At 41.1% G+C, this 27280-nt stretch overlaps 2 protein-coding genes across 6 annotated transcripts in view; one reads left to right on the top strand and one right to left on the bottom strand.

Moving 5' to 3' along the window:
- Positions 1-27280, top strand: part of ANKRD27 (ankyrin repeat domain 27) — a 53869-nt gene that overhangs the window by 7522 nt on the left and 19067 nt on the right. The window contains exons 1-14 of one of the 5 annotated variants that reach the window (XM_088062151.1): positions 4517-4640; positions 14655-14785; positions 15740-15850; positions 16503-16659; positions 18181-18335; positions 18658-18717; positions 18811-18864; positions 18951-19016; positions 19097-19173; positions 19546-19667; positions 20557-20635; positions 21406-21538; positions 26154-26246; positions 27039-27166. In XM_088062151.1, the coding sequence (XP_087918277.1) occupies positions 14684-14785; positions 15740-15850; positions 16503-16659; positions 18181-18335; positions 18658-18717; positions 18811-18864; positions 18951-19016; positions 19097-19173; positions 19546-19667; positions 20557-20635; positions 21406-21538; positions 26154-26246; positions 27039-27166 (1337 nt within the window). In that variant the 5' untranslated portion in view covers positions 4517-4640; positions 14655-14683. The other 4 variants (XM_014255506.2, XM_014255507.2, XM_088062149.1 and 1 more) reach the window with 4 other exon arrangements.
- Positions 95-4196, bottom strand: RGS9BP (regulator of G protein signaling 9 binding protein). The gene has a single exon (XM_014255509.2). It carries the CDS (start codon positions 4035-4037, stop codon positions 3324-3326), a length of 714 nt encoding a protein of 237 aa, XP_014110984.1. The 5' UTR covers positions 4038-4196; the 3' UTR covers positions 95-3323.

The raw sequence follows: 27280 nt of genomic DNA, 5'->3' as shown, positions 1-27280 counted from the left end.
AGCAGAGGTTCTTTATCCCTCCAACTTTGTGGCCTCCTCTGGACTTGCTCTGACAGATTTTGTTTGGTTTGAATTACTGCTGCAAGCAAACCAATAAGTTATAAGGAAGTACTTTATTTTAAGTTAAATAAATAGTGACAGGAACAGGTTTGCATTATTCAAAGTGTAGAAAATACCAACCATGCACAGGCAAAACCAGTGTAATTCAAGTTGGGAATAAGATTTTAGTATACAGCAAATTTAATGTGTGTATTCTGTAAATAAAGACAAAAGAACTGAAGTAGATCAACACTGATATTAATTAAGCAACGACCGTCTGCTTTTGTACTATAATTACATTCTCACCAGTCAACATGAGAGTATGTGCTTTTTCATCATGCTCTTTCATTATAGAGTATTTTGAAGTATGAATTCCCATTTTTCACTTACAAAGTAGCATTTCCAGTCTCCTTCCAGTTGCATTCCAATAGTGGGAAAAAATGAAGACTGCAAATCTGTATATCTCTATTGCTTAATTTAAAGGAAGCCTCTGTACTTTTGGGCAGTGGTGGTTTTATTTAGTTTTGGTTTTGTGCAGTGTCGTGCCAAACTGTCACGTGGAAAAAACACGTGTAGGACACGAATGGCAGCACTTTATCCACACAGACACTGCCAATCCTCTGTTAGAAATCTACTTAATCTATTAATTTCAGATAGCCTAAATATAAGATGATGCAGATTTTTAGGAACATACTAATGATGAATTAATTTGCAGCCAGCTGTGTCTTAAGATTTGAAAATTCTTTTCCCAAGGCAAATCCTTTAAATAGTAATTCTGTGCATATTCATAATAAAGAAAGACTTAGAGACTATTTATATTAATTTTTTGAGTCCTATATTAAAAAATCCAAATTAAAAAAAAAACAAACTGCAATGGATTGCAAACTTCAAGTTTAACAATCCACTGAAGCTTGCTTTTGAAGATGACCTATTAAAAATTCTTCTACACAACTAAGCATGGATAAGCTGTTTATCTATGGTTAGGTGTGTGGAAGATACCAAGATAAAAGATAATGAATGTTGTTAGTGTTACCATTTACTTATTCACCAGAAAACAGACTTGCATTCACAACTTGAGGTTTGAGAACATGTGGTTAAATGGTCTGATTTCACGGGGTTTATGGAGTTTTCAGGAAGCACAGAATGGAGCCCAATGGCTTCTCTACCTTCTTGTGAACCAAGAGTGCAAAAAGTGAAAACATCCACAGGTCCTTAATGACAAGTGCTGGCAATCCAAATAGGTACATTCTGCTGCAGCTTTTACTGTGTTTTCCTTCAATATGTTTACTTATTGTGATTGTGAAGGAGGTAATCCAATTTAAATGAACACTCAGCAATTACACCTTGTCTAGGCAGGCTGGAACTGTAGCACCGATAAATACCGACCTGGCTTTGTTAGAAAGCTGTCAGGGATCTACAGACATAGATTAACTACATATAAAACATACTCTATGGAATGAGTGAAACACAACAGAAAGGAATGTGGAGTTGTAGCACTGAATTCCCAAGACAATGGAGTTAGACTGGACCAATGTGCAGAGCTCACATTATCCTTCAACATAAGGATAGCCTAGATCTTTGAATTCAGGCCTCTTGAATTTTTTTCCTCACCTACAAGTGCCCAGATTCTAATACACTTTTTTTCTCCCCATAAATCCAGTTCTTTTATATTTTAGAGAATAAACTGCTTGCTGAAGTTTTTTGAAGTATGTTTCATTCTTAAAAATATTAAAAATATTAGGTGTTTATGTGTGTTGTCAGTTTTATTTAACAAGCATGAAGACTGTTCATAAAACATGTCTGATTATTACTTTTTGATAATGTGCCTGTAATAATCAATGAAGAAAAATGACTTCTTAAACTCCCAGTATTTTGGGGTCTTTATATTTGGCTGTGGAGTGCCCCATACACCTATGGCACTGTATCACATGTACCAAGGATTCTTGAACAGACAGTGCGTGTTCAGAGCACTAGAAGGTATCTCCAGAAGTAAAGAATAAATACCGTAATACATAAATCCTTTTTACAAAATATTGTAAAGCTTTTCTGCTAAGTCAGTGTCTTACATGGTTTTACATTTAAATGTTGACAGTTCCACAAGGAAGCAGTGGAAAGTTTTATGCTGTTGCATTTCCCTTCCGGAATTGTAGTGTTATCAAATGGGACCAATCCTACAGGGTTCTTGTTTGCCAGATGATTAATCAGACATGACTGAGATGTGAAACAGACACATTTTTAGCTTTGTCTGTATTTCTGCAATTTGGGAGCTTGCAGAAATGTCCCTGTATATATACGAGCATCAGTCCCTGCCTGTCAACAGGAGAGGGGATCCCAGTGGGAAGGTCTTAACATCATTTCTGTTTGCTAAAATCTATTTTGCCATGTTACTGCATGTGCTGTGGGTAGATTCATTGCTCCTGTTTTCATAGTTAATCATGGAGTGCAAATTGCTCCTTCAGAAAGAAAAATCAGAACCAGTAGCAAGAATCAGTCTTTCTGCCAGGAAAGATAAAATCGTGGTAAATGTGAATGAAAACAGTGAGGCTTGCTACTATTTTTCTGAATATGCAGAAAATGCATACTCTCCCTTTTTTCTGTCTGGATTTGGAAAGCGATTAGTCATTCACATATGCTGTGCCAATTCATGCAACTGGGTTCCATACAATCCAGTCTAAATCCACAAACAGTACTTGGTATCAAATATCATTCCATTTTCTCCCCCCTCCCCAACCATTAACTTATTTAAAATAGAGGTTGGTTACATTCTTTTACTGGGGTTTTCATCCCTACCCCTTTCCTCCACTCAAGAAATACTTTCTGTATTTCATGGAAAAAAAGAAGTATTCTATTCACTTGGTCAGACAAAACACCCATCAAATTTATGTTACTCTCTAATACTGTAAACAGTGACCAGCAGCAAACACCAGAGCCTAGTGAAGAATAAAAACCACAGGCTTCTGAGAATAGTGACCTATTAATAGCAGGAAAATCCCTGTTACAGCCAGTAGTGATAATACCCTGATACTTCGCTTAACTGTTACAAGTCCAGTAAACGAACACATTCTATTCTGCAGGCTGATTTGCATCCCTTTTCTTCAAAAAGCATGAAGAAATCAATAGTGCATTTTAGGATATCCAGAGGCAAAAGTTCTGCTTTGTTCTTTCAAGTGCTCGCTTAAAACTCTCAGCTCATCCAAGTCACACACTTCAGAAGTAAAGGTGAGGCATGAAATACTCCAGAGACAGGCTGGAGAGGGATCGCTCGTGTCAGAGCTTGCACCACCCTAAGACAGTTTTACCACACACACTGCCAGGACAATAGCGATAAGGAGGACAGCAGTGAAAATAATCCCAGCTAGAACCTTGCTGATATCGCAGAAAGATTTATTTTCCTCCACAGAGATCATGCCAATAGAGGAAGCACCCACGCTGATAGTGGATTTCAGTTCAGCCCCTGGGTCTTGCTTAGCCTCTACTGTCCACTGGGGGACATTGACCTTCATCTCCATCTCGTACATCATCTCTCCCACCTGGTTGATCTCGTTCTCGAGGTCTTTCAAATCCACCACGTCTATGTTGTGCTCAGCCTCGTATTTCATGTTCTGGACGCTCATGGCGCGGGCGGCCACGCCGGAGGTTCCCCCGCTCATGCCCGTCTGGATCAGGTGTTTTTTGGGGACGTTCAGAGGAAACTCGTGGCCCAGCTCCAGGGCTCTCCTCATGTCGATCTCCAGGATCTCTAGGCACGTGGAGAAAATCACCCATAGCCTCTCGAACTCGGCTTTATCTTCCTTACTCACGGTTTTGTCCTTCAGGACCGTGGTGAGCTTGTTCCTGTTGGCCACCGCCAGCTCCTGAGCTTTCTGCCGGGTTTTCTTGAGCTCCTCCCGCAGGTTCTGGGAGTCCGAGGTGCCGCCGATGGTCAGCACCATGTGCCGGTAGCAGGCGGTGACCTTGTTGAGCGCGTCCAGCAGCGCCTTGCACTCCTCCTTCACCATGGTGGCGGCAGGGGCCGTGCCCGGTGCCGCCCTGCCCGCAGCCGCCCCGACTTACCCGGTGCCGGCCCCCGGGCGCTGCCACAGCCGGGCGCTACCAGCACACATGGCAAGCGCTGCCTCCGGGTCGAGCCTGCATCCAGCACCCCCTTCCCCGCTGGTCAGGCGGCGCCGGCGGCTCCAGGAGCCCGGGCGGGCGGCGGAGAGCCCCGGCGGGCGGGCAGCACCGCCCCCCGCGCCCCCCCCGCCTGCAGCCCCGCCGGGGCGGCTCGGTCCGCGCCGCGCTCAACGGGGCGCTGCTGTTTGAAAAGTGCCAAACGCCGAGGGTGCAGGAGAAAAAAATATGAAATCAAAAAAGCCAAGGCTAAAGCTCTGGGGAGCGGCAGCCGGGCACCCGGCGGTCCCCGCCGCCGCCACTTAACTCGCCCCAGCTGGGCGCCCGCGCGGTCACATGGCGGGGAGCGCCCGGCCCGGCCCTATAAGCCCTCGCAGGCTCCGCCTCCATAGGCAGCGATCCCGCCGTGCTCCCGGCTCTTCGCCCGCTCCCGCCCGCCTCTGCCTAGCCATTGGCTTCGTGCGGCCGCGCCGGGCCCGCCCTGGACCCCGGTAGGGCTCGGCCGGGGCGCGGAGCGGCGGGGGAGGCGGGCGGCGGCGGCTCTGCGGCCGGGGAGCAGGGAGGCGATGGTGTCGGTGTCGGTGTGAGTAGCGCTCCCGCCCCGGGCAGCCTGCGGCTCCCGCTGGGACCGTCCCGCCGGGGTGGGAGCGGGGAGCGCTCCCGGCCCGCCGTGCCGTGCCCCGGGAGCCGCTCGGCCGCGGCCTGGCCGGCGGCGGGGCTGTGCCGGCTCGGCCTTTGCCCGGGCCGGAGCGCGGCGGGGTCGGGCCGTGCGGACACGTGGCCCTGGTCAGTGCCCACCGCGGCACGGTCGGTCCTCGCCGTGTTGAGCCCCGCTGTGCATGGCAGCTCGGTCTTGCCCGGCCCCCGGGTGTCCCGTGTGTCGCAGACGCGCCGGGACCCGGCTGGGGAAGGAGCTCGCTGCTGTTGTCATCCATAGGAAAGGCCGGCGTGCTATCCGGGGCACCTGCGGTTAGCTCGAGTCGAGCAGTGGCACATCAGGAGGAGCAGGAAACACGCCAGTTCTCACTGCCAGGAGCGATGCTCCACCAGCTGCCCTGGGCAGCGTGCTGGGCGCAGCGCGGTGCCCGCCGGTGGACACTAGGCCGTGCTCTGTGCGCATCCCGCGGGGTGGAGGTGATGTGCAGTGCCACTTGGGCAGCTGAACGGCCTTGTGCCTGCTGAAGTGGGCTTCTGGAGAGCTCGCTTGTCACAACATATGCTACCATATATGCCCCAGCGTTTGTGGGGAGCTGAGTGGTTTTGTGAAGCTACAGTAGCCTGGAAAAGTTGTGAAGCCATGAGAGTTCCACAAGAAGGGGAGCATGACCCCTTGCCTTGCCTTTTATCATTACCCTTGTGGGGTAAATGTGTGTTATGAACAAGATCATTTGCTAAGAGGAACAGAGTCCAAGGTGGACTGGCTTTCTGCTGCTGAGCCCAGCCTGAAGAGTCTTGTCTAGGCTGTGTTCCTCTTCCTGGATTTTGTAGCTTGGACTCCATTTATGGCAGTTTTTTGTTTATGTTTAATCTTGCTTGAATTTTGGCCCTAATTCCAAAACCTATGTAGCTTCTGCTGCAGGTTACTACCTGTAAGAAGTGGCCTCTTAACTTTGTGTAGATTTTCAAATTACTACCAATTAAACTGAGTAGCTCAGTCAATTGTGTGTTGATTGCCTAGAAGAAGCAAATCAGTCATGCCTGTTTGCAGGAAAAAATAAACACAGGATGATTTTGACTTGATTGTAAGTGAAGTCTTGTAATTGCCTAATCATTGTCAGGTGGAAAGAGGATTAGCTCTGAGTTTGAATCTGGAGTCCGATGTGACTCTGTAAGTGTTATGCTTATTGCTGACTAAATGATGCATATTTGTGTGTCTGTTTTAGCTATGTTTAAAGTCTGCCACAGAGCACTGAAGTTATGTGAGAATCTGGAAGCCACTTCTATGAATGGGACTGGGAAGGGGAGGGAAGGAGTATTGGTTCAGAAACATGTGACTGTTTGAACGTGAAGGTAGCAACAGTCCAAATCTGTATCAGGTAATGCCTTAAGTACATCTTTAGGTGTGTCATGTGGGAAGAGCCTGTTATTTAGATTAGTTCTAATTTAAGTTCAGCTGCATGCAGTTATACAATTTGCTTAGATTGTGGGAACTCTTAAAATTCAGTTGTTTTTCAGTCAAGCATGATGTTTTGAAAATCCAAATGTGGATACTACTTTCAAACAAGATGCTGACTAGCCAAAATACTGTCCTGGGAAAACTATTAGGATGGAGGTAAAAATCCTTAAAACTGACTTAGGAAGCAGGATAATGAGTAGTAGAAAAAAATGTATTTCCTGGTTCTGTGGCAAGGCTTTCTTGCAATGACAGTATTCCTCCTGTGCAGTACTCTTAAAACTATTGGCTAAGTATTCTGTGGTGTATCTTGAGCATCGCTAATTAAATGTCATAGCCTCATTTTAATACTTTTAAGTAGAATTTTAGGCAAATGCAGGTTTGCTTTGCTTAAATGGTTGATAAGTCTTGTCTGAGAGACTTGCTTTTAGAGTAAGCTCATATACTAAGTTTTTTGGTCTGTAGACTGCTATGGCTTGTGCAAGTTTGAAGCCACTATGAGATGAAGAAGGCAAATAAAGATGAAATACAGTGAAAATGAAATGCGATCCTTCCCTCTCTCTGATCACTGATAGATTGTGTGCTTCTTTGAATTCTGTGATTTGCTTTCTGCTAAGCTTTTTGCTTGTAGTAGTAAGAGGATTTGATCAATAGGAAGAATCTTAATTTATATTGTGGGGGAATGTTAGACTCATACTTCTGTATCATGATGTTTACTTTCAGGAAGCTCTTAATTAGCTTAGGCTGTTACATGTTGCATTATATAGTATTTATAAATTTATAATTTACACCAATAGTGGTTAAAATAATTTATTTTGCTAGTTAGAGCTTATCTGCCAAATTCTTTTCCAGCCTTCTTACCCTTGCACTAGTGCCTACATAAATGAAAATATTTGTCTTAAGTAAGCCTCTGTGTATTTCAACTCCATGAGAATTTATCCTCCCCTTCCCCCCACAAAGAACAGGAGTGAAGTACCAAAGTGCTGGAACCTCTGAGAGCCTGTGGAGGAGGTAACCTTGAATACAGCTCACTGGTATTCGAAGAAATCATCCATGTTTGAAGCTGTGGTGGAAACTTTGTATTTGCTTTGTTAATGTTCTCCCTCTAAGTGTTCCTTGTACCTGTTGGTGGTTCACTGAATAGCACTTGCACTTTGGTCTAGAGCCCATTGGAGAATGTAAAGCATTCTGTAGTGGCAAGCCAAAAAATGAAACTTCTTTGCAGCCACTCTGGTGGATTTTTAAACCTCTGTTGTGAAAAGAGAATGCAGCTTGTTCCTGATACTTGGCTAATGACAAGCAAGATGTTTTCGAATATGTTGAAGTAACTGGATGGAAGCGGGAAGCTTGGATGTTGAAGGATCCACACATATTGAAATGTGCTTCCTCTGGAGGAAAGCAACAAGTGATGGGGAGACTCAAGCCCTCAAGTCTGGGGCAAGTCAGAATGTGCCCAAGTCAAACAATAGTACAAATGCACTGTTAAAGTGTAAAGGGTGAGCCTTGTGAGTGAGCTCAGCTCTGGAGTTTGAGGTGGGGCTCGTGAGAAGCTGCTTGAGGATCTGGTACAGCCGCAGGTGCTGCAGGGTCTGGGGGAGGCCTGGCCAAGGAGCTGGAGCAGTGGTAGCAGGGGCAGAGCTGCCAGGCTTGGAAAAGGCTTGGGGCGTGTTGGGTAGAGGCAAAACCCAAGCCATGAGGTCCTGTGCCAGCTCTTAACCTTCAGTGGAAGAAATGTGTGCCTGGGAGATGCTGAGAGAAATTAGTATCTTCCTGGAATGCTCATGACCCCTCCTTTCCAGACTGTTCCATTGGTGTCAGGCTCATGTTCAGGGGTGATAAAACTTAGTCTTTCACTGGTTGCTAGTAAGCCTTGAGCTGACTGATGTGAATTCATCACTCTATAATCTGATAATTCAAAGGTGCTACTCTTGCATGCTTCTGTTTTACAGAAATCAGTACAAGCTAAACCTGAATCTAAAAGGGGTAGGAGTAGATTTATTTATTTATGCCCTTGTGGTGAGCAAGGTGTCCTGGAATGTGTCAGGTGTTTTTCACAGGATCCTCAATGCTCATCCTTTAGAATTTTCAAATGCTCAGAAAAAAAATGATCATCTGTTTTTATTTTGAGGTGAATGTTGATCACCTCAAAATAGGGCTCAAGTTCAGATTGTAAGTTTTGCCCAAAAGCAGAGTAACTGAGGAGTAATAGTACTTGTAAAACAGGAACTGGAGTGGTAACTTGAGTTTTTGGACTGAGTCTATTTAAATTCCACTGTTAGATTCCTGTTTGCTTGTAAAGAGCTCTAAGATATGCCTATCTTTGGCTGTTCCTTCAAAGAAGTGGTGCTCTTGTGGTGTGTGGGGGGTGCACTTCTGTTAAAAAAAAGCCTTAACTTAGAACTGGGGAACAATGACTTCCTTTTAATTTTTTTTTTTTTTTTTGTGGAGCTGTGCAGTTTGCTAGAATAAAGTTTTTATGTCTATTTATCTGCTGCTCTGAGAAAAATCTTCTAGTTGAGTAATGAGTTGCTCCTTGTTTACTTATTATTTTGAGCACTTCAGCGAATATTAAGTTACTGGGTTACTAAGCCGTAGTTGTTCCTGTTGTAGCTGTTGTAAGGTAAGGTGAAGTTGGTGTTGCTGCATGAAACTTGACAATATTGGTAAAATAAAACTGAGTGAATTTATGCTTCTTGCTGTGCTAATGGGTCTGGTGTTGAAGATTTTGGAGAAACATGGTGTTCTGCTCCCTTGAAGCTGGATGTGTGTGGAGAGGATACTGAGGTATTTGATGTTAGTATCCCAGTGTAACATCTGAACTTCCTGTCCTGGAGACAATTGACTGAACTTGGCTAATAATTTTTACTAACTTTAGTAACTGTTATTAATTTGTTCTGCTGAATTATTATTAAAATGCCATGGTGAAAGCACAGAATATTATGCTGCTCAGCATTGACTATGTAGTGTTTGTAGACATCATCCCTCATGCTGTTATGAAAGACATTTTCTCTGCAGAATGTTTTGTTAAGTTTTTAGTAACGATGTAGCAGGATGTTCAGAAGATGATGAGCTTAAGGTTTGAGTAAATAGTTGCACAAAAGTTGAATGTGGACAGGTGGTAACTGCTAAGTAACAATGCAAATACAATGACATCATCCACTTTTATGGCTGTTCATCTAAATTTCAAAGCACTTCTTAAAAGGAACTGAAACCTGCAAGCTCTGGTAAAGGTTCCTCGCTTGTCCATCTCTGAAGGAAAATACCATCAATGGGAAACTGAACTGTCAGAATTTATTCTTATTCACTGTTTTCAGTACCAAAGGTAATTAGGTTTAATTTCCAGTGTTTTAGAGAAAACAGTGGCATGCTTAGATTCCATGTTTTTCACTTGAGCTGTCCTTTGTACCATAGTTATATTGTTAGAATTATCACTCTGCTTTTGATCTAGAAAGGATTAGTCTGTTGTAAGATTATGATTATAGGTTTTTTTAAACTGCAACATAATGCTTATTAGATTGTCTGATCCAGCTAGCTTCTGTTCTCCCAGCAATTTGAGCTCTTTCTGTGTTTATAGGCATGAAGCCATACACCGAAGTGATTCCATTTAAACCTTTTACATAACATTAGTGCTTGAGTATTGCTTTACTGCTCAGCATGATAGAATTCACTAAACTTCATAGTGAATATAGCTGATGATAGTTTTTAATGAGCGTTCTGTTAAGCATTAATCAGTTCTGGTAATGTATCTAAGGCTTTGTGCATTTTTTGTTTTCACTGTAAAGCTAAAGCTGTGCAAGGTGCAACTAGAAGAGTAAGTCTGTCATCCCCAAGTGAAATTAGGTTGAAGCTGGATGTTGTGTTCTGCCAACAAACTCTTAATGGAGAATTCTAATGTGTTCCTAGAATTATGGCAATGCATTAGCCAGTATTTTCAGATGCATTTAACTTTTGGGGTGGAAAGAAATTGACTTAATCTCAAAAATGCCTGAGCTTTGGGGAAGCTTTAATGTACTGTCTTGAATCTGTAGACTTAATTCCTTTGGTTTGGTTTTTTCTCTTTTTTTTTATGACTTAAATTGTTTCTACATCCACACTTCTGTCTCTCTGGAGAATGCTGTGGAAAGGTGATGAAGGGCCAAGTGAATCAAGTAACTAAACTGTTTTAGGTAATAAGTATTCCACCTGTTGTTTTTCATACCCACATTTTAATCAGATATGATAGCTAACCCCTAATGAGAGACTGAACGGCTGCAGGGGTAAGGGAGAGAGAAAAGGGAAGGAAATTGAGAGTTGTGATTCTCAAAACAGTACTAATGTGGCCAGTGGGGGTTATTTCCTGCTGTGTAGGAGCATGCATGTGGAGCATTCAGCTCCCATCTGCTCTGCTCCAGGAGGGTGACAAACACCTGTGTGAACTGCAAATTTTACCTTCCTTCCTGGGGTGGAGCACATCAGTGGCACCTTAGGTGCATTACAGTAACTGAAATGTCAGAATTCAGTATTTGTATGCAGTTTCTTTTCACTCCTTTCTGGAGCTCTGAGTGTGATTCATCCCTCTCAGTAGTTTTGTAGTAAAAGAATCTGTGGCTGCAACTAAGTGTTTAGAACTAGTTATTTGTGGTGTGTAACTCATGTACAGGGACTTGAAGATTATAATTTTGAGCTCTTCCTATGATAGTTCATCAGTAATGATTCTTAAAGTACTCTCCAGTTGTGCTTTTTTTTTTTTTTTCAGGTGCAGGCAGTGTTTTAGGAGGTCAGACAGACAGCAAGCTTCGTGAGGTCAGGCTTTCTGTGGGAGCTTCTACTCCTCACATCAATTTCTTACAGTGCTTTTGCCTGGGAATTAAGTGTGACTTTAAATTTCTTTCTGGACAAAGCTTATCACTTGAGTTTTGTTTTTTTTTGATGGTGAGGTGGAGGATTTTAGATGAGGAGGATTAATGGTATGTGTTCTCTTCCTCTCCTGTTATGGGAAGAAATCTTTGGACTTAAAGATTTGTTAGGCTGAAAGACCAGCAATGAATCTGTTTGAGACATTTGTGCACTGCAGTCTCATGCTTGGTTGCCTCCTTGTGTCAGTATGCTTTTCCCTCTGACACAGTATGTGGTGTATTAACAGCTTCTCCATCGCTGTCTTGGGGAGGATTACAGCAGTCCCATCTTTGGCTGCTTGGACAGATACATGAATTCACCAAACTAAAGGCAGATGAATCTGCCTCAGTGGGATGACTGCATTAATGAAAGCTTGATTTGGAAAGTGTCTCAAAAGACCACGTAATCCACCCTCCCAGCTTTGCTATGTCCACTATCACCTCTAAGAGAGGTTTGTCTGACATGTTCTTGGAGATTTACAACATAAGAGACTTGATAGCTTTGCCAAGCAATCTAAACCATGTGCTTATTTTCCCTTTTGGAAGGTTTCTGATCTGTAACCTGAGCCTGTTTTCTTCAGCTAAGGCCTACTTCTTAGATGTGGGAAAAATGTCCTTCACTGAAAGCTTGATCCACCTGTGGGGAAAAAAAATCCTTACCTGCTTCATACAGTTTTAATTATAAACATCACTGCCTTCCATGGATTGGATTCTGCTTACAGGGCTCCTTTGCCTTTCTTACTTCAGACTTTGCTCCAGTCAGTTTATCTCCTGTGATGAGGATGGGAACGTCCAAAACCATCCAAAAAAAAGCATGTGGGACTCTCAAGTGTCCCTGTGGCAAGCTATTTTGCAGGTTGCACACATGTGGATGTACAGCCCTGCTTGGTGCTTGACTTATACTAAATTGTATTTAGTTATATGTATTAATTTGTCACCGAGTCATGTTTGGACTGCAGGCTGCAGTCATTAAGACTTACTTGGAATTGTGGCCTAGCCAGATGTTCAGCGGGCAGGGTTTTTTGTAGCTAACTAGTCCTGCCTGTGAAGGTGTGTCTCAGTAATGAGATAACTATGCTCCTGCAGTGGACCTGCCACAGGTCTTGTGCTGCCTTTTCTCCTGCCCTCAACACTGGCTGAGGAGGAAGCCCACAGCTTGGACTTGGATTGCAGCTACCTGCTAAGAAATCTTTATAGTAATCATGTGGTGGAATTACGTGTGGTGATCATCCTGTTTACCCAGACACTGGTAGGACAGATCATGGATTATAGAATTGGTTGGTCTGGGTTGGAAGGGACCTTGAAGTGCATCTTGTTCAACTGCTGGCTGTGGGCAAGGACACCTAGCTGAGCAGAGCTGTCCAGCTTGGCCGTGGACACTTCCAGGGATGGGGCAGCCACAGCTTCTGTGCTGGGGCCTCAGCATCCTCACAGGGAAGAATTTCTTCTGTACATTTAATACAAATCTGCTGCCTTTTAGTAGTGGGAAGCTCTTTCCCTTGTCCTGTCACTTCAGGCCCTTGTCCCAGGTCTCTCTCCAGCCCATTTAGGTACTGGAGGGTGCAATAAGGTCACTTGGAACCTTTTCCAGGCTGAACCCCTCCAGCTGTTCCAGAGCAGAGGGGTTTCAGCCCTTGGAGCATCTTTGTCCCCCTCCTCTGGACTTGGTGCAGCAGCTCCATGTCCTTGTGCTGGGACCCCAGGCCTGGAGGCAGCTCTGCAGGAGGGGTCTCACCTGGGCTGGGAAGAGGGACAGATTCCCCTCCCCTGACCTGCTGCCCATGCAGGGGGATGAGCCCAGGACATGGTTGGTTTGGGGGGCTTCAAATGCAGATTGCTGGAGCTTGTTTGGCCTATGTTAAGCTGGACTTTTTCTAGAGACTTTTCACAGTATTTAATTACTCAACTTGGTTGGTATCCTGAAGGTGTCAATGAGCAAACATTTTCTTCTCCATGGTGTTAGCAAACTGCATAGCTGTGCTGATATGGGAGCCCTGGATAAGTAGTCTTTCCTAGAAGCTTTTGTTGTTGTTATAGGCTTTGAGGGTGGATGGACCGTTTTGTATGGAATTGTGTGGGAAAACTGCTTGAGGCACTTACCTGCCACTGCTAGACTTCAGTGGTTCAGGCTGGGGTTGTCCAAGCTGTAAGTAACTGGTGATACCTTTATAGTGGAAATGACTTGTAGATTTAAGTGGTTGTGTTTGTGTTTAGCTATCCAAGGGAACTCCACTTGTGCCTGACCAGGAGGGAGCAGAGCCCAGCTCAGTTACGGGGCTGTAGATCAATAGCATGGCTGAAGCTCAAAGGCTATCTGGAATCAATGGGAATTGGGTGTATGTTTTTTCCACTCCCTTGAACTGCCATACGTGAGCTTACGCTGGGTAAATAACATGCTAGGAATGATTCTGCATTGAGGAGACAGGGGGATACTGGTTGTGTAAGGGTGGTGTGCTCAAATTAAAGTCTCTAGCTGTGCTCACCCTTTCATACTACATACAGCTGAAATTGCATGAAGAAATCGTGCAACTTCTGTGGATTCCTAAGGGAACCTGCATGAGGGGAATGATAGAGCAAACTTGTTATTTAAGCATTTGTATGCCTATTAATCTCAATTATTTTTTAAAAGAAAAGAATCCTGAAGTTATTCCAGGGGGGACCTGTTAGGGTTTTTCCTGCCCTTGTGTATGATGTGTTACAGAGAATTGGAATTGAGGAAGTGAAGAGGCAAAGGTCTGATTCCTTAGGGATCATCTTCTGCAGGACACTGTGACACCTAGTGACAGCATTTCCAATGTTTACAGGTTGGATTTTCATTCTCTGGTTGCTCTTTTGCTTTCAGTTTAGCCAAATATTACCCACCAGCCTATCTTCAGATCACTGAGACTCTTTTCATGAGAGTAGAGATGACCACAAATTATGATAAATTTCATGGTGGCTTCTTAATTATGGCATGGATATCCATATCTCCTTGGCGTACCTCTCTAACTTTCCCTGGAAAGTTGAGGATTGCCTTACATGAGGGTTTCTGTTACACTGTCTGGGTGTCTCATTGGTGTCTGTGAGTAATCCTTATACAGGTGAGTTTTAAGACTTACATGAGCATAGTTCAAAAGCATCAATGTCCTGTAGTGCAGTAGAATCTGCTGTGAAAAAGCTGTTTATTTGTCTCTTGCTTTAGATCTCACCAGGAGAAGTTAGTTTGTATATCAAAGAGGTCATAATTTCTATCTTCTCTGATACTCAGAGTAGGGTTCCAACACCTGGAAGGCTTAAGGAGACATTGAGGATAATTGTGTAATTGGAAGTGTATAATCAGGAAAAATAGTCTGAATAACTTCTAAGCAACTGCAGTTAGTAGTTAAGCAATGCCATTGGCTACTTACTTACTTATCAAAACCTGAAACTGCTTTTTCCTTTTGGATAAGGAGAATCAAATTGCCACTTTGTATTCCCAAATATTGTGCTTTAACAGATACCATGTATGACCCATCAACCATTCTCCATATGTATTTTAGAACATCTCCTTGGAATAGCTGAAGTCCATATGGCTATGTATGATGAAGATATCTTGAAAAATCCCTTTTATTTGGCCATTCAGAAGCGACGTCCTGATCTATGCAGCAAAGTTGCAGAACTCCATGGTATTGTAAGTATGAAAAAGTATATTTAAAAGCTGCTTAGTAAATAGTGGCTATTTGAATTTAAATCATGTCTGCTATGAAACATGTAAAGATTAGTTAAAGCCTACAAAACTTGGAAATGAAGCAGAACAATTTTTAGTTTAAGTTGCATGTTATTTACTTAATATGAACCCCTTTATATGTTGCAAGGCAGTAAAAAGCTAAGGTTTGTGCTGTTTGTAAACTCTACAGAAAACTTATTTTCTTTTCTATGAACTGAAGTTACACATTCTCTCACAAGTTTATAACTAAATGGGATTGACCTCTTGAAATGCCTGGTGGACAAGTAATTACTCATTTGACAGCATTTTACTCAGAAAAATAAAGCTATTAAACTGACCTGGAATAAAAACTCCAGTCCTTAATATTTACTAATCTGAGTATTTTGCAATTAATTTTCATTCACAATTAAGTGTGTAGAGACTCCAGTAAACATGGAGGTTATTGTTACCTGATGATTGTCTCTTTCTAATTAAGAATTTGTCCCAAATTTCCAATCTCTTTGATCTAAACCCAGGATGTTTATCTTATTTTTTGGATGGATTTTCATTTAAGCTTGAAAATATACTTCACTTTTTTATTAGATGCTTAATTTTAAGTCATTTGTTGTCATTTTAAGTTATTTGTGAATGGTGCTAAGTAAATAAATATTTAATTTACTTCCCTTAGTATTGTTTGCTTCAGTTGCATCTGTCAGCCTTTTTCAGATAAGTTACTGAGTGAAATTTCTGGTTAATTATCAGACTGTGTGTCTAGTGATACCCTTTTCTTTTTAAGTAAAAATACCTATAGTTCCTATATGTATACTGTAAATATTTATAAGCCTGATTTAATTGGTTGCCTTTTAAGGACAAAAGGTATCAATATATAGCTGGCAGTACACAGCATTTCTCTCTTAAGCATGATTTAACATTTTTTAGGTGCTAGTTCCATGCAAAGGAAGCCTTTCAAGCAACAGTCTTTCTACCTGCCAGTTTGAATCTTATGTTCTGAAGCCGCTGGAAGAAAATTTTCAAACCTTAAATGGAAAGGTATTTGTTTGATATCTGCATGTAGCTTGGGGACACTCCAGTAAGTGATTCACTGCTGCTTCTGACTGATTGTGTCAGCTAATGGTTACAGAGGAGGCAAGCAGGGCTGACACTGCACAGCACCCCAGGTTTTTTATTTGTAATTTTGCAGTACAGACTGAGAACTTGGACATACAGCTTGCAGTAGAGATAGTTTGCAGGCTGCCATCTGGATCTTCCTATTCCAAATGTCCTCACTGGAGCTGCTGGGAAAAGATAGCTAAGTGTGAGAAATACAGACAAAGGTGTGTGGTGTTTTTCTGAGGCTGGGCTTAAGTCCTGATGTAAAGGTGTTGGGTTTTTTTCATTCCTTTCTACTAAAAGTGCTCTAAAATCCACAGACAAGACCTTGGTGATTGTTTGAAACCTCTAGCAGTAGACTTGTAAAAGAAGTGGCTGTAAGCCAGGTTCAGCCAGCCATTGCACAATGAAGGAGCCTTTGTTTCAGTGTCAGCACAACATGAAAATGTGAAATTTCTCCAGTTTGGAGCTTTTTCACCTTGCAAGTTTCTCTTCTCCCCCTTGGAAATGAAACTATACAAGGCAGAAGCCAAAGAGTAACTTTTCTTCTGGCAGAGTTTCACACTTGATCTGCTCTTTTTTTTTGCTTCAGGAGATCTTCATACAAGGAAACCTCATCATTCTAGGCACTGGTTTTAATTATGCTCTCTCGGTACCGGTTCTCTTTGAGGAAACCTTTTACAATGAAAAAGAAGAAAGCTTTAGTATATTGTGCATAGCTCATCCATTGGAAAAAACAGAAAGCTCAGGTATGTGTTGGTGTCAATTTGGTGGCTGCCTTTGCACAGTGAGCAAATTACTGTTTGATTAATAATTGTGTTCATTCTGGAAAGTGTTGGCTTGGTTAAAAGCCCCTGGCATTTATGAGCTAGCTGGGCCAGATCTTGGTGTGCTACTGCAGAGAAATATCACATTGTTCCCAGCAAAAAACCGTGCTAAGACTGGGGCTTAAATTCTGTTGAATTAAGAATCATCTGTGGAATACTTAATCCAGCATGATTTTTCTTAGCCATGCTCATTTTAGTGCTGACTGCTTAAAAAATGGATTTAATCCTATATGTGACCATATGTGTCTTATGATGCAAGGTGGATACACAAAAAACTGGAGAGGTAAATTCTTCCATGATCACTTTGTAGGGGGATAAAGGTTGTGTAGCAGAGTTAGATATCAGCCTCCTGGTGATGGCCCAGTTTATGATGTTGAATGTCTCAGTTTTTGTCCTGCACTGAAAGTGCTCCTTAAGGCTGTAAGACAATTTTCAAGACTACTGTCAATACTGTGAATGTTAACAGCATGATCTTGTGAACTTGTATAACAGTCTATGTTTACTAATTAAGAAAAACAGAAGTTCCTTAACAAGCTTAGAAACTTCAGCTTATTTTGAAATAAAAACATCGGTCTTCCTAAATAAATAAGAATATTTGAAACAAGTGCATGCAAAGAGAAGTAGTACTAGGGTAGTGTGAAAGTACTACTGTGAGGAAAGTATGGAAGGCTTTTTGAAAAAAAAAACAAAACCAAAACAACCCAGCTGCCATTCATATAGTCTTAAATTCTGTAAGTGTTAATGTATACCTCAAATTATTCTTGTGATATTCATACAGTTATATCACAGTCTTTCAGAAGTGATGGAGGTTCTAATTTCAGAAGTAATTTGAAAAGAAGGATTTAAGCCTCTTATTAGCTGTCTGCCTTTGACTGTAGATGAAAGATTTGCCTAGAAAATCTATTTGGAAAAACAGCATGAATTTTAAGTGGGGAATTCAGTTGTCTTATTCAGACAAAAAGTGGATTTGCTTTAATGTTGCTTCATGGAACTTTGCTCTCCCGTTCAGAGGAAGCGTGTCTAAATAAAGAATAGCTTATGTAAAAGCCCAAGATGGGATTTTGCAGCTCACCTAAAGCACTCTGACTTCCTGCATGGGCACTCTGTCAACACTGTAAAGTGCTTTTCTTCTACTTTCAAGCTTGACTTACACAACTCATAAGCTGAGTGTGTGTGGTAATAAATTATCCCAGTGTAAAAACCAAGTGAAACCTATTTTAGCTATTCCAAATAAATATTTGACATAAAAAGCAGGGGAGCCTTCTCAAATGTGATACATTAAATTCTTTCCATTAAAGGCAATACTTCTAGTTAGGTAGTTAAGGTGCATTGAGCTGACTTCATGTTTGAGTGCGCACAAGCTGGCTGTATACGTAGGGATAAAGTGTATTTTACCATGCGTACATATTATAGCTATGTGTTAATTCTTGGCTTTTATTTTAGGTGAATCTACAGCTTCATCAAACTCCTATTCTCTTAAAAACATTGAAGATGCTAGAGAGTTCTTGGGAAGGCACTGTGAGAGATTTGATAAATACATAGGATCTTTCTATAGAACATTTAAAGAGCATGAAAGGAAAAGCCTCCGTCACTACATAGTCAGTATCTTCCTTCCTGATGTCTAATTTGCTAAATATAATTCGCTTCACTGCTGCTGTTATCTTTGCCTTATTGAGCTTTTCTGTGTCAGAGTAGCCTAGAGTTGTGAAAGGGGAGGAGGGAAAAGTGATAATTCCCATTTAAAAATTCACATTAAAAACTTCACTATCTGAACATTTAGTAAATGCATTTATTTTTGCTAGAATTCTTACCATACTGTGTGCTTTTGAGACAGGGAAGACTTACTTCACTTATTTAGGCTTTGTTCCTTTGAGTCCCATTAACCTGAATCTGATGGCTTTTATCTTTTCTCTCTCCTAGGATTCCGTCAATGCACTTTACACCAAATGTCTGCAGCATCTTTTGAGAGATTCGCACTTGGTAAAGACTTACTCCCCTAAATACATAGTACAGTGTTACTTAAGCAATAAATTATCTGACTTTCTCATGCTGTTTATGGCTTTGCTTTTCTAGAAGATGCTTGCAAAGCAAGAAGAGCAGATGAATATGATCAAACAAGCAGTTGAAGTAAGCATCTGAAATGAAGGAAAATAATAAGCAAGCTGTTTTTAATTCTCCCTTTCATGCCTAAAATACTGGGTTTTTTTCTACAGATGTATATCCATCATGCTATTTATGATCTAGTCTTCAAATATGTGGGGACCATTGAGGCAAGTGAGGTAAGTTTCTTTGATTGCTATGTACTAGAGATATTCATTTAAGGCAATTAAAAAAAAACTGTTTCCTTTCTATTGATTAGGATGCTGATTTCAATAAAATCACGAGGAGCCTTCAAGACCTGCAGCAAAAAGACATTGGAGTGAAGCCTGAGTTCAGGTGAGAGAGATGACTCTGGATTCTTTGAAGAGTCACTGAGATCCTGTCTTAAATAAGATTGTGCCAGCCAAAAACTGTCTTCCTTCAGACACTAGGAAGTGTCCTTCAGACACAAGCAGAAGGTTTTTTTATACTTTGAGATGTAAAATCAAAGCTGTGCAAGTGCCATATGAGGACAATCTTTATATTGATGGTTGTCTCCTTTTATGTTTTTAAGCTATCTACAGGATACAGAAATGCAGGTGCAATTGGAGTAGCAATAGGAATGTTTTGGAACCATTCTTCAGTTCAGCTCTGAATAAGTTAAAACTTGGGCTTTGGATATCCTGCAGAGGAGCTAATGCTAATCATTCCTTTCTAATTATTTTGTAGTTTTAATATACCACGTGCAAAGCGAGAACTGGGTCAGTTGAACAAATGCACTTCCCCTCAACAGAAGCTACTTTGTCTACGTAAAGTTGTGCAAGTTATTATGCAGTCTCCAAGCCAAAGAGGTCAGTAATTAGTCAATTCATAATTTTAAACTTGACCAGCACACACAAAGCACTTCAGTACATAAGCAGCTGTTTGGATAGCACTTGGGGATCAAACACAATTGAGATGGAGTCATTAAGGTCTCTGAACGGAGCAAAAGGGAAGGGGAGGTGAGGTAGATGTGTCAGCACTGGTTCCTGTGGGCTGAGCTGGGTTAGCTTATGTGTGTTTCAGCTTGGACATTGTAGGAAGCTCACATCTGCCAGGACACTGAGGGTGACCCATTTTAAACACTGGAGATTGCTGCTAGATCATTCTTGTGTATTTGTCCATGCTCCCCTTGACATCTTGAAACTGATGTTCTTGAGATGCATCCTTTGCAAAATGCACTTTTGGGTGGGGCCAAACAAATGTGCTGCTGTGGATTACAGGAATGGTTCTGTGATACAAAAGCACAATCCTTTTAACCTGGCATTTACTTTATCTAGCTTGAAAAGAGAAGATACCTCTACAAAGCAAATAGAGTAGCACAGTGAACTTATACTTTCCCTACTTCAGCTCGTCTTTTCTCTAGGAAGACTGCTGGGCTATGGAAAAATGTATCAACCTTCAGCATAGTCTTTGCCCTCAAGAATTTCAGAAATCTTGAGCTAATGCTCTGGCTCTTGCTGTGTAGGAAGGGAGGGATGCTAGTCAAATACTGCAATGTGTACTGCACAAACTATATCTGTGTTGGCTCCTGGCAGACTATTACAGTGAGAGATTGAGAATATTTGGAGGCCTGCCCTGGGCTCTCCATGCATTCTCTACTTGTAGAGCTGACCCTTAGTTTTAAGAGGCAGAACTTTAGAGTTATTGCTCTTGATTTGAACCATGACATGACTAATACCAAATGTGAATTCTTTTTAGTTAACATGGAAACCATGTGTGCAGATGATCTTCTCTCTGTTTTGCTGTACTTGCTTGTAAAAACAGAAATCCCAAACTGGTATGTAACTGTTTTGGCTATACAGAATTCCTTCCTACCGTCTTGTGTAGTGCTGCTGTAGGGGCAAATGTTTCTGAACATAAAATAATAACTTACTGGAAGTGTAAGAGGTCCTTACATGTAACTAAATTAAGGAGCTATCAGGAATGTGCCTTTCTTTTGATTCTCAGCCTAGAAAAAAGTTGTAGTAGGAGGCCACCTCTTGACCAAATCTGTGTGTCAATACAGCCTTCACAGAGTGGTTCTGTCCCCTCTGTTGGGAGCTGTGACACCTTTATGCATATTAAGATTTTATGCATTTCTTAGAGAAACTAGATGTGAATGTTTAATTACTTCCTGCTAGCCTGTGCCATTGGGTCTCCTCATTTTCAATAAAAGTCTTTCCAGCTGTACCTGAACTGATTCTCAGTGCTGTTATCTCTGAGATCAGCATTTGGCCTTTAACTTGTAGCTATCACTGTGGTGCTTATGGTGCTTGAAACATTGCTTCCCTCACTTTAAAGATGTTAATCTCCCACTGTTGTCCTTATCTCATCCTTCATATTCCTTCTATCCAGTTCATAAATTTTCATTGAATATTTAAGAGATAAGTAGAGTTCTGCTCCCTCTACAAGCTCAGACCAGCTATACTGCTGGCCTAACAAGCTTTTTAGAAGCTTTTTCCCAGCTCACACTGTTTGTCTGCCTGGATTGCCTAAGATGAGCTGCAATATGCCATGCTAGCATCTTAGTTTTAGTGGTTCATAGCTTTAACTTTATTTTTTTTTCAGGATGGCCAACTTGAGTTACATAAAGAACTTCAGGCTTTGCAGCTCAGTGAAGGATGAGTTGGGATACTGCCTCACCTCGATTGAGGCTGCAATAGAATACATACGACAAGGCAACCTCTCTGACAGATCAACAGTAAGCTTCTCTTAAAATCTGTCAAATGCCTCTTTGATAGCTTGTAGTTCTGTGGGTGTAAATCCAGCCACAGAATACAAATAACTAACATAAGAATTTCCTTTTTTTTTTTGTTTAAGAAAATGAGTAGAGGTGACTACCTGAAGCAAATGCTAAATTTACCTAAATTATTATAATGAAGTCCTAACTAAGTTCCAATATTTGATCATTGTATACTTCTTGAGGAAGTACATAAATGTCAAGTCTGCTGCTTCATATGGTTAGAGGAAAAATGACAGCACTGTTTTCTACAGATGAGTCTCCAGTATGTTTATCTACTGTTTGTACTCTACCATGATTGTGAAAGCAGTACAGTACTTGGGAACAAGCACAGCTTAATTTTTTGTGTAATTTAAAAAAGCCTAGCTGTGCTAGTGGAATGGAGATAGCAGTGTAATTTAGAATTATTCAGTAAATCTTCATACTGGAAGAATTCCCGTGTATTTGCAGTGTGGGTTACAATGCTGCACTGAGTTGATGACTTGGGGGGGTGCAGGGCTGGGAAAAGGTGCTGTCTGAAGGTCAAATTTGGCTCTTGGGATATTTAACCTGGCAGGTGCAGGAAAATTGTGGATGCATGAGATACTTCCTACTGTGCAACAAGACCTACTGAGTCAATCTGGTCACATCCCTGCAGGCCAGTCAAGGGTGATGCTGATGTGACTTCAGAAACTTCTCTAATTTAAGAACTTTGTAAATTATTTAGTCAAGGAATCCAGTCTTACCACTCCTGTAAAATTTTCTGCTGTTGTAAAATTAGGTTTTCCTGAGCTGATGTGGAGATCAAAAGGAGTGAACTTGGAACCAGAGTGAATTCAGTGTGTCTCAGGCTGCCCAACTGCAAAGCACTGGAATGTAACTGCAGGGGCCAGAAAAATGGTTCATTGTGCAGGGCTTGGGATGGGACAACCTGGGGCACAGTCTTAAGAGCACTTAATGTAACATTTTGGGCTCTTGCTGGTTTTGGTTTTGTTCTTTTCTGGGATTTTTCCATGAACTTGTTTTGCAAGTTTGTTTTGTACACTCAAAAAACCCCAAACAAAACACCAACACTCTTTAATGTTGTGTAAAGAGAGTGGCATTTCTTGTCTGTAATTGAATTGTATTCAAAAAAATAAAAATGTTAGTTTAAAAGAAACAACCTGCTACATGCTTTTGCTTCCTGCAGTCATTTGGCTGTCATTCACGATCAATACACAAAGAGCAAAGCTGGTGCTCTGAAAGGCAACTGAAACCGAAGTAGAATTGTCTTCTACAACAATGCCAGCAAGCTAAGACAGAATAAGTGCTCTTAAATTTCTAGAATAATGACTGTTTCCTATTAAATGCCTGATCCTATTCCTCTTGGTGTATCTAAGTGCCACTTCCATTCAGGTACTATATTTCTTTGGGACGCACCTGTCTTGAAACTATGTACTTGAGAAGTCTAAATGAGGACTTCAGTGTCTGCACCACCAGAAGAACAAGCTGTGTTTCTGCCCATGCTTCAGCTGGATCAGCTCCAGACCTAGAGAACTTCATCACTTTAGAGTGAATGTGCAACACAAAGTCCTCCTCCATTGTCTTTCCTTGGAGTCAGCCTGGCTGGAAGGCAGCAGAACCTTGAGGATGAAGTGAGGGACAACTTGCCCTTAACACAGCTGGAAAGGAAAAGAGCCAGACCACCCTTTTCTCCAGGGTGGGAGAAGTGTCACACAATGACAATAGAGACTATGAGGCAGAAATGGAAAAAGAATAGTGAGGAGGTGGAGGAACATTGCTTTCTCCTCATAAAGTTACCAGTTGAGATTTTTCTTTTAATCTCTGGTACAGGAGATGAACCTTGAAGCAGCAGCAGCTGTCATCTTGCTGCCCTGTGATTTCCTTCTCCAGATTGTGCTGGAAGAGGGTTGGGACTGAAGTGAGCAGGAGCTTTGCTGTGCCCTGGGGCTTCATTACAGCCCCTTATGTGGTTATGCTTAATTTTATAGCTGACTTCAGATGGAGCTGCTGGCAGCTGAGTAATGCTGCTGTCCAATCCCTAATGAAGCTTACTCCAGAAAGAAACTCAGCAGGGAACTAATGTACCCTGTGGGATAATGGGCACGTTCTCACCCTCGGGTCAGTAAGTGAATTGCACTCAGGACCTTCTCTCCCAATCCCTTCACTAAAGGTCGTGCAAGTCTTTGTGAGACACACTGGTTGTGGGGAAGAGAGGAGCCTGAAAAGCATGAGAAAGTCAGTTTTATTTTCTGAATTGTCAACATTATTCAATTAGAATTCCTGTTAATAAGTATTGGATACCAGCTCATTCCTATGCACAGCTAATGTGTAGTAAGATGTAGCTCAGAGAGGGTTTGAGGGAGGTATAAAAATATAGGGAGTCAAAGCCAGCCATGAACAGGGAGTAGGCAGAATTTTGTTTAATGTATGGGAAGAGGTTGAGATGGGGAAATAATCCCTACTTCCTCTCCCCACTAAACACTTTATTAGCCTTAGTTTGTGTTCAGGAGTTCTTCTGGCTCCTGTCCACCTGTATTTCCTCCAAGGCATCAGTTGTAATCTGCAAAAATGGCTTAGGCTAGATCATTACACAGGTACACTCTTACAGTACAGATACTTCCTTTTTCTGCCCGTTGTAGTATTAGATAAAAAAGGTCATGTATGTATTTTCTAGACAATGTACACTTAAAATACCTGAAAGTCCCCCTTAAAGCAATCCTTTCAGGAGAAATACAAATTCTTGGGCTGTAAGTAAAACTGGTACAAGTGAGTTCTGACTTTGAAGGCTGAAACCTGCTTAATCCTTCAAGGAACATCTGATTCTTCTATTTATGTATGTATTTTTTATATAGAAATAGATATATATATTTATATATATTTTCCATTCTGTATTTCACTATTGAAGATATGTGGTTTCACCTGGGCTGTTTTTATTCTGATTTATGTAATAAATATATAATACTGCTACCTTAGGGTTGCTGACTCAGGTGACTCTTGTAAAATAAAAATAATGGTTCCACTTGGGGAACACTTCTCTTGAAAACACACACTGTGGAAGGAACAGTACTAAAACTACAGAAGTTCTTGCTTATGGGTTATTTAGATTCTCCACAGTAGCTTTGTACTGTTATCTGTGAGCATCCACACTAGAAATTCTGATTAGACATTAGGACCTTGTACCAGCACTTCCATTTTTGATCAAATATTTCTTAGGGAAGTTATTCCTGTTCATAGTGAAGAATCTTTCCAAGGAGACTAGTGTTATATGCCTTGTAATTCTGAGAAGATGTGCTTGGGTATCCTTAGCTAAAGTATGGAGATTTGAAAAGATTGGTGAACATTTGTCACTTTCACGTATCTAAATACAAACAGGTTCCTCTGAAGTACAGAGAAGAACTTCCATCTCCAGACCTCACAAACATGTTTTTAATGATGTTATTTGCTGAACTCTTATGGGGTTTTTCTTGGGCAGCTTTATGAGAAGCATCTGTGTTGATTTTAAAACATGAATAGTCTAATTTCTAGAAAGTCTGATCTTGTTTATTTGCAGTTTATGAGGCTCAAATTTCATGTTGACTTACTAACGTGAAAGTGAAGTCAGACTGGTTTTACACATTTACATCTGGTCTTGACAGACTTTAATTGCAAAAGCCATAGCCCAGATCCTAAACCATTGAAGTTTGCCTGATAGATGGGTGTGTGTCTTAAATGCAGTGGTTTTCTGTTTTATGGAGGCTGAAGTCTTTCAATTTTTAGAGAGCCATTATCCTGCAGCAGCACTGCTGCCAGCCATAAGCAGCTGTGGATCAGAACCAACCATGTGCAAACGTTTACATCTGTATTCTTAGAAAGTGTTTTTCTTAGGTTGATGTTTTATTTCATGGGAAGGTCAGTACTGCCACTTCAGAATCTTAACTCCACTTAATAATTTTCACCTGGTTTTGGAGGCATTTATATTCTTTAGTGCATTCTGAAGTGTATCTTGAGCTGTCTCAGAGAATAAGTACTGATGCAAGGGTTGCAGCTGTATCTGCTTAGCTCAAACCAAATAGGAAATACTACACAGATGGATCTGCTGCAGAGCAAAGCTTTGCCTGGTGCAATCTCTTATTTTTCAGCCAGCAGCAGAGATTTCAGAATTCTTTAAGTCAGAGTTGTATCTGGGTTTATCTTTTTATCTGTTTATCTTTTTCAGTAGCCATCAGCAGTCATATTTTATGTGAATTAATCTTAATTTCTTCTCCTGAGAAAGCTGTGTTGTACCTATTACAGTTCATGCTGTCTTTGACATGTATTTTTTAGTTTTGCTGTGTCCTTTTTTAGATGCAGAACCATAATTTCATTAATGTTAATTCACTGTGAATTTCAGTAGAGGAATATTCTGGTGAACACCTACTTATTGTTTCTATGGATGCCCAGTCTTTTATGTCTTGAAATCTTAAAAGTGAAACTTATTCGTATTTCACATCTGTGTGATAACTCCTACATAGTAAATAAAAGTTGATATTTTTAAAAGTTAATTCCACTTTTAAAGTTTTGCCCTTTTGCCTGTAAATAACTGTATAGATAATCAATCCATCTATTTTATTTTCAGGAGTCCGAGAGTCTGTGTGACAAGCTGCTTTTAAGACAAAGGATGAACTTGTTGTCCCAGATGTCTGCTGCACCAATAGACTGCTTGTTTAAGGTTAATAAATTTTGTGGCAGAATATGTATGTATTTGCATGTTTCATGTTTATATCCCCCCCCTTTCTGCAATTTTCTGGAGTTTAATGAAGGGTTAATTACATTAGTACTGGGAAATGTGTTTTAGTAAATGCTAAAATTTTCTTTTGAATCAAGTACATTTCTGTGCCAAAGCCTTACTAACATAATCTTACGGATTTCAGCACATGTTGTATGAAATGTAGAAGCAAATGAGGATGAAATGCTACTGCTGTTGGTATTGTGTGGTCCATTTAATGCACAGATGTGATACTGCTTGTGTCTCACAGCTTTTAGTGCTTGAAATTGGAAGAGTTTTCTGAAATAATTTGAATGTAGTCACCTGACAGCTACTTCATATTATCTGTTAATCTCATACTGCCATTCTGAAAGAATTTTGCCTATAGAAGGACACAAAGCAGAGCTTCTAATTATATATGTTCACAGCTTATGACTGAGGACTTAGTAATTTTATAGACATGTTTTTGCACAGAAGGAGCTCAATTTCATGTTTGAGTCTAAAGAGGACAATAGGAATTGTTTTAATTTTTTTATAGAAAGTGAAGTAAGCCAAGAACAGTTTCTTTTTAATACTGAATTAAGGGGTTTTGTGCTGTGACATTGTTCATTTCTGCTTTCTAATGCTTGAATACGTCTTTCATAATCGGTTCCTTTCATTCTGTGCTCTTGTGTAAATTACTCTTGGCTTTCTTTTCTTAAAATGAGGCCTTTTGTACTGGCTTCTCATTCTCTCTTCTCTTGCTTTTCTTTGTAGTATATTGCTTCAGGTGATCAGGAGGAAGTGGAGCGGCTGCTAAGTCAAGGTGACAGTGATAAGGACACTGTACAGAAAATGTGTCACCCGCTGTGTTACTGTGACAAGTGCGAGAAGCTGGTTTCTGGGTGAGCACTCTTCACCCCTCAAATGCATAAAAAAGCTGTTTAGAAACCTTTATCTAAGATTTCCTTCAGAAAGTATGCTGCTTTTGGTTGTAGAGGAATTTGGTAGCACTTTGG

The sequence above is a fragment of the Pseudopodoces humilis genome, chromosome 14 (assembly GCF_049639895.1).
Source record: "Pseudopodoces humilis isolate 2021_Gansu_Grassland_sample_001 chromosome 14, ASM4963989v1, whole genome shotgun sequence".
Classification (NCBI taxonomy): Eukaryota; Metazoa; Chordata; class Aves; order Passeriformes; family Paridae; genus Pseudopodoces; species Pseudopodoces humilis.
The sequence above is the reverse complement of the archived record's forward strand: the minus strand, read 5'-3'. Positions and strand labels throughout refer to the sequence as shown.

Excerpts from the sequence above, each read along its gene's own strand:
- RGS9BP (XM_014255509.2), bottom strand. The coding sequence starts at position 4,037 with ATGGTGAAGGAGGAGTGCAAGGCGCTGCTGGACGCGCTCAACAAGGTC.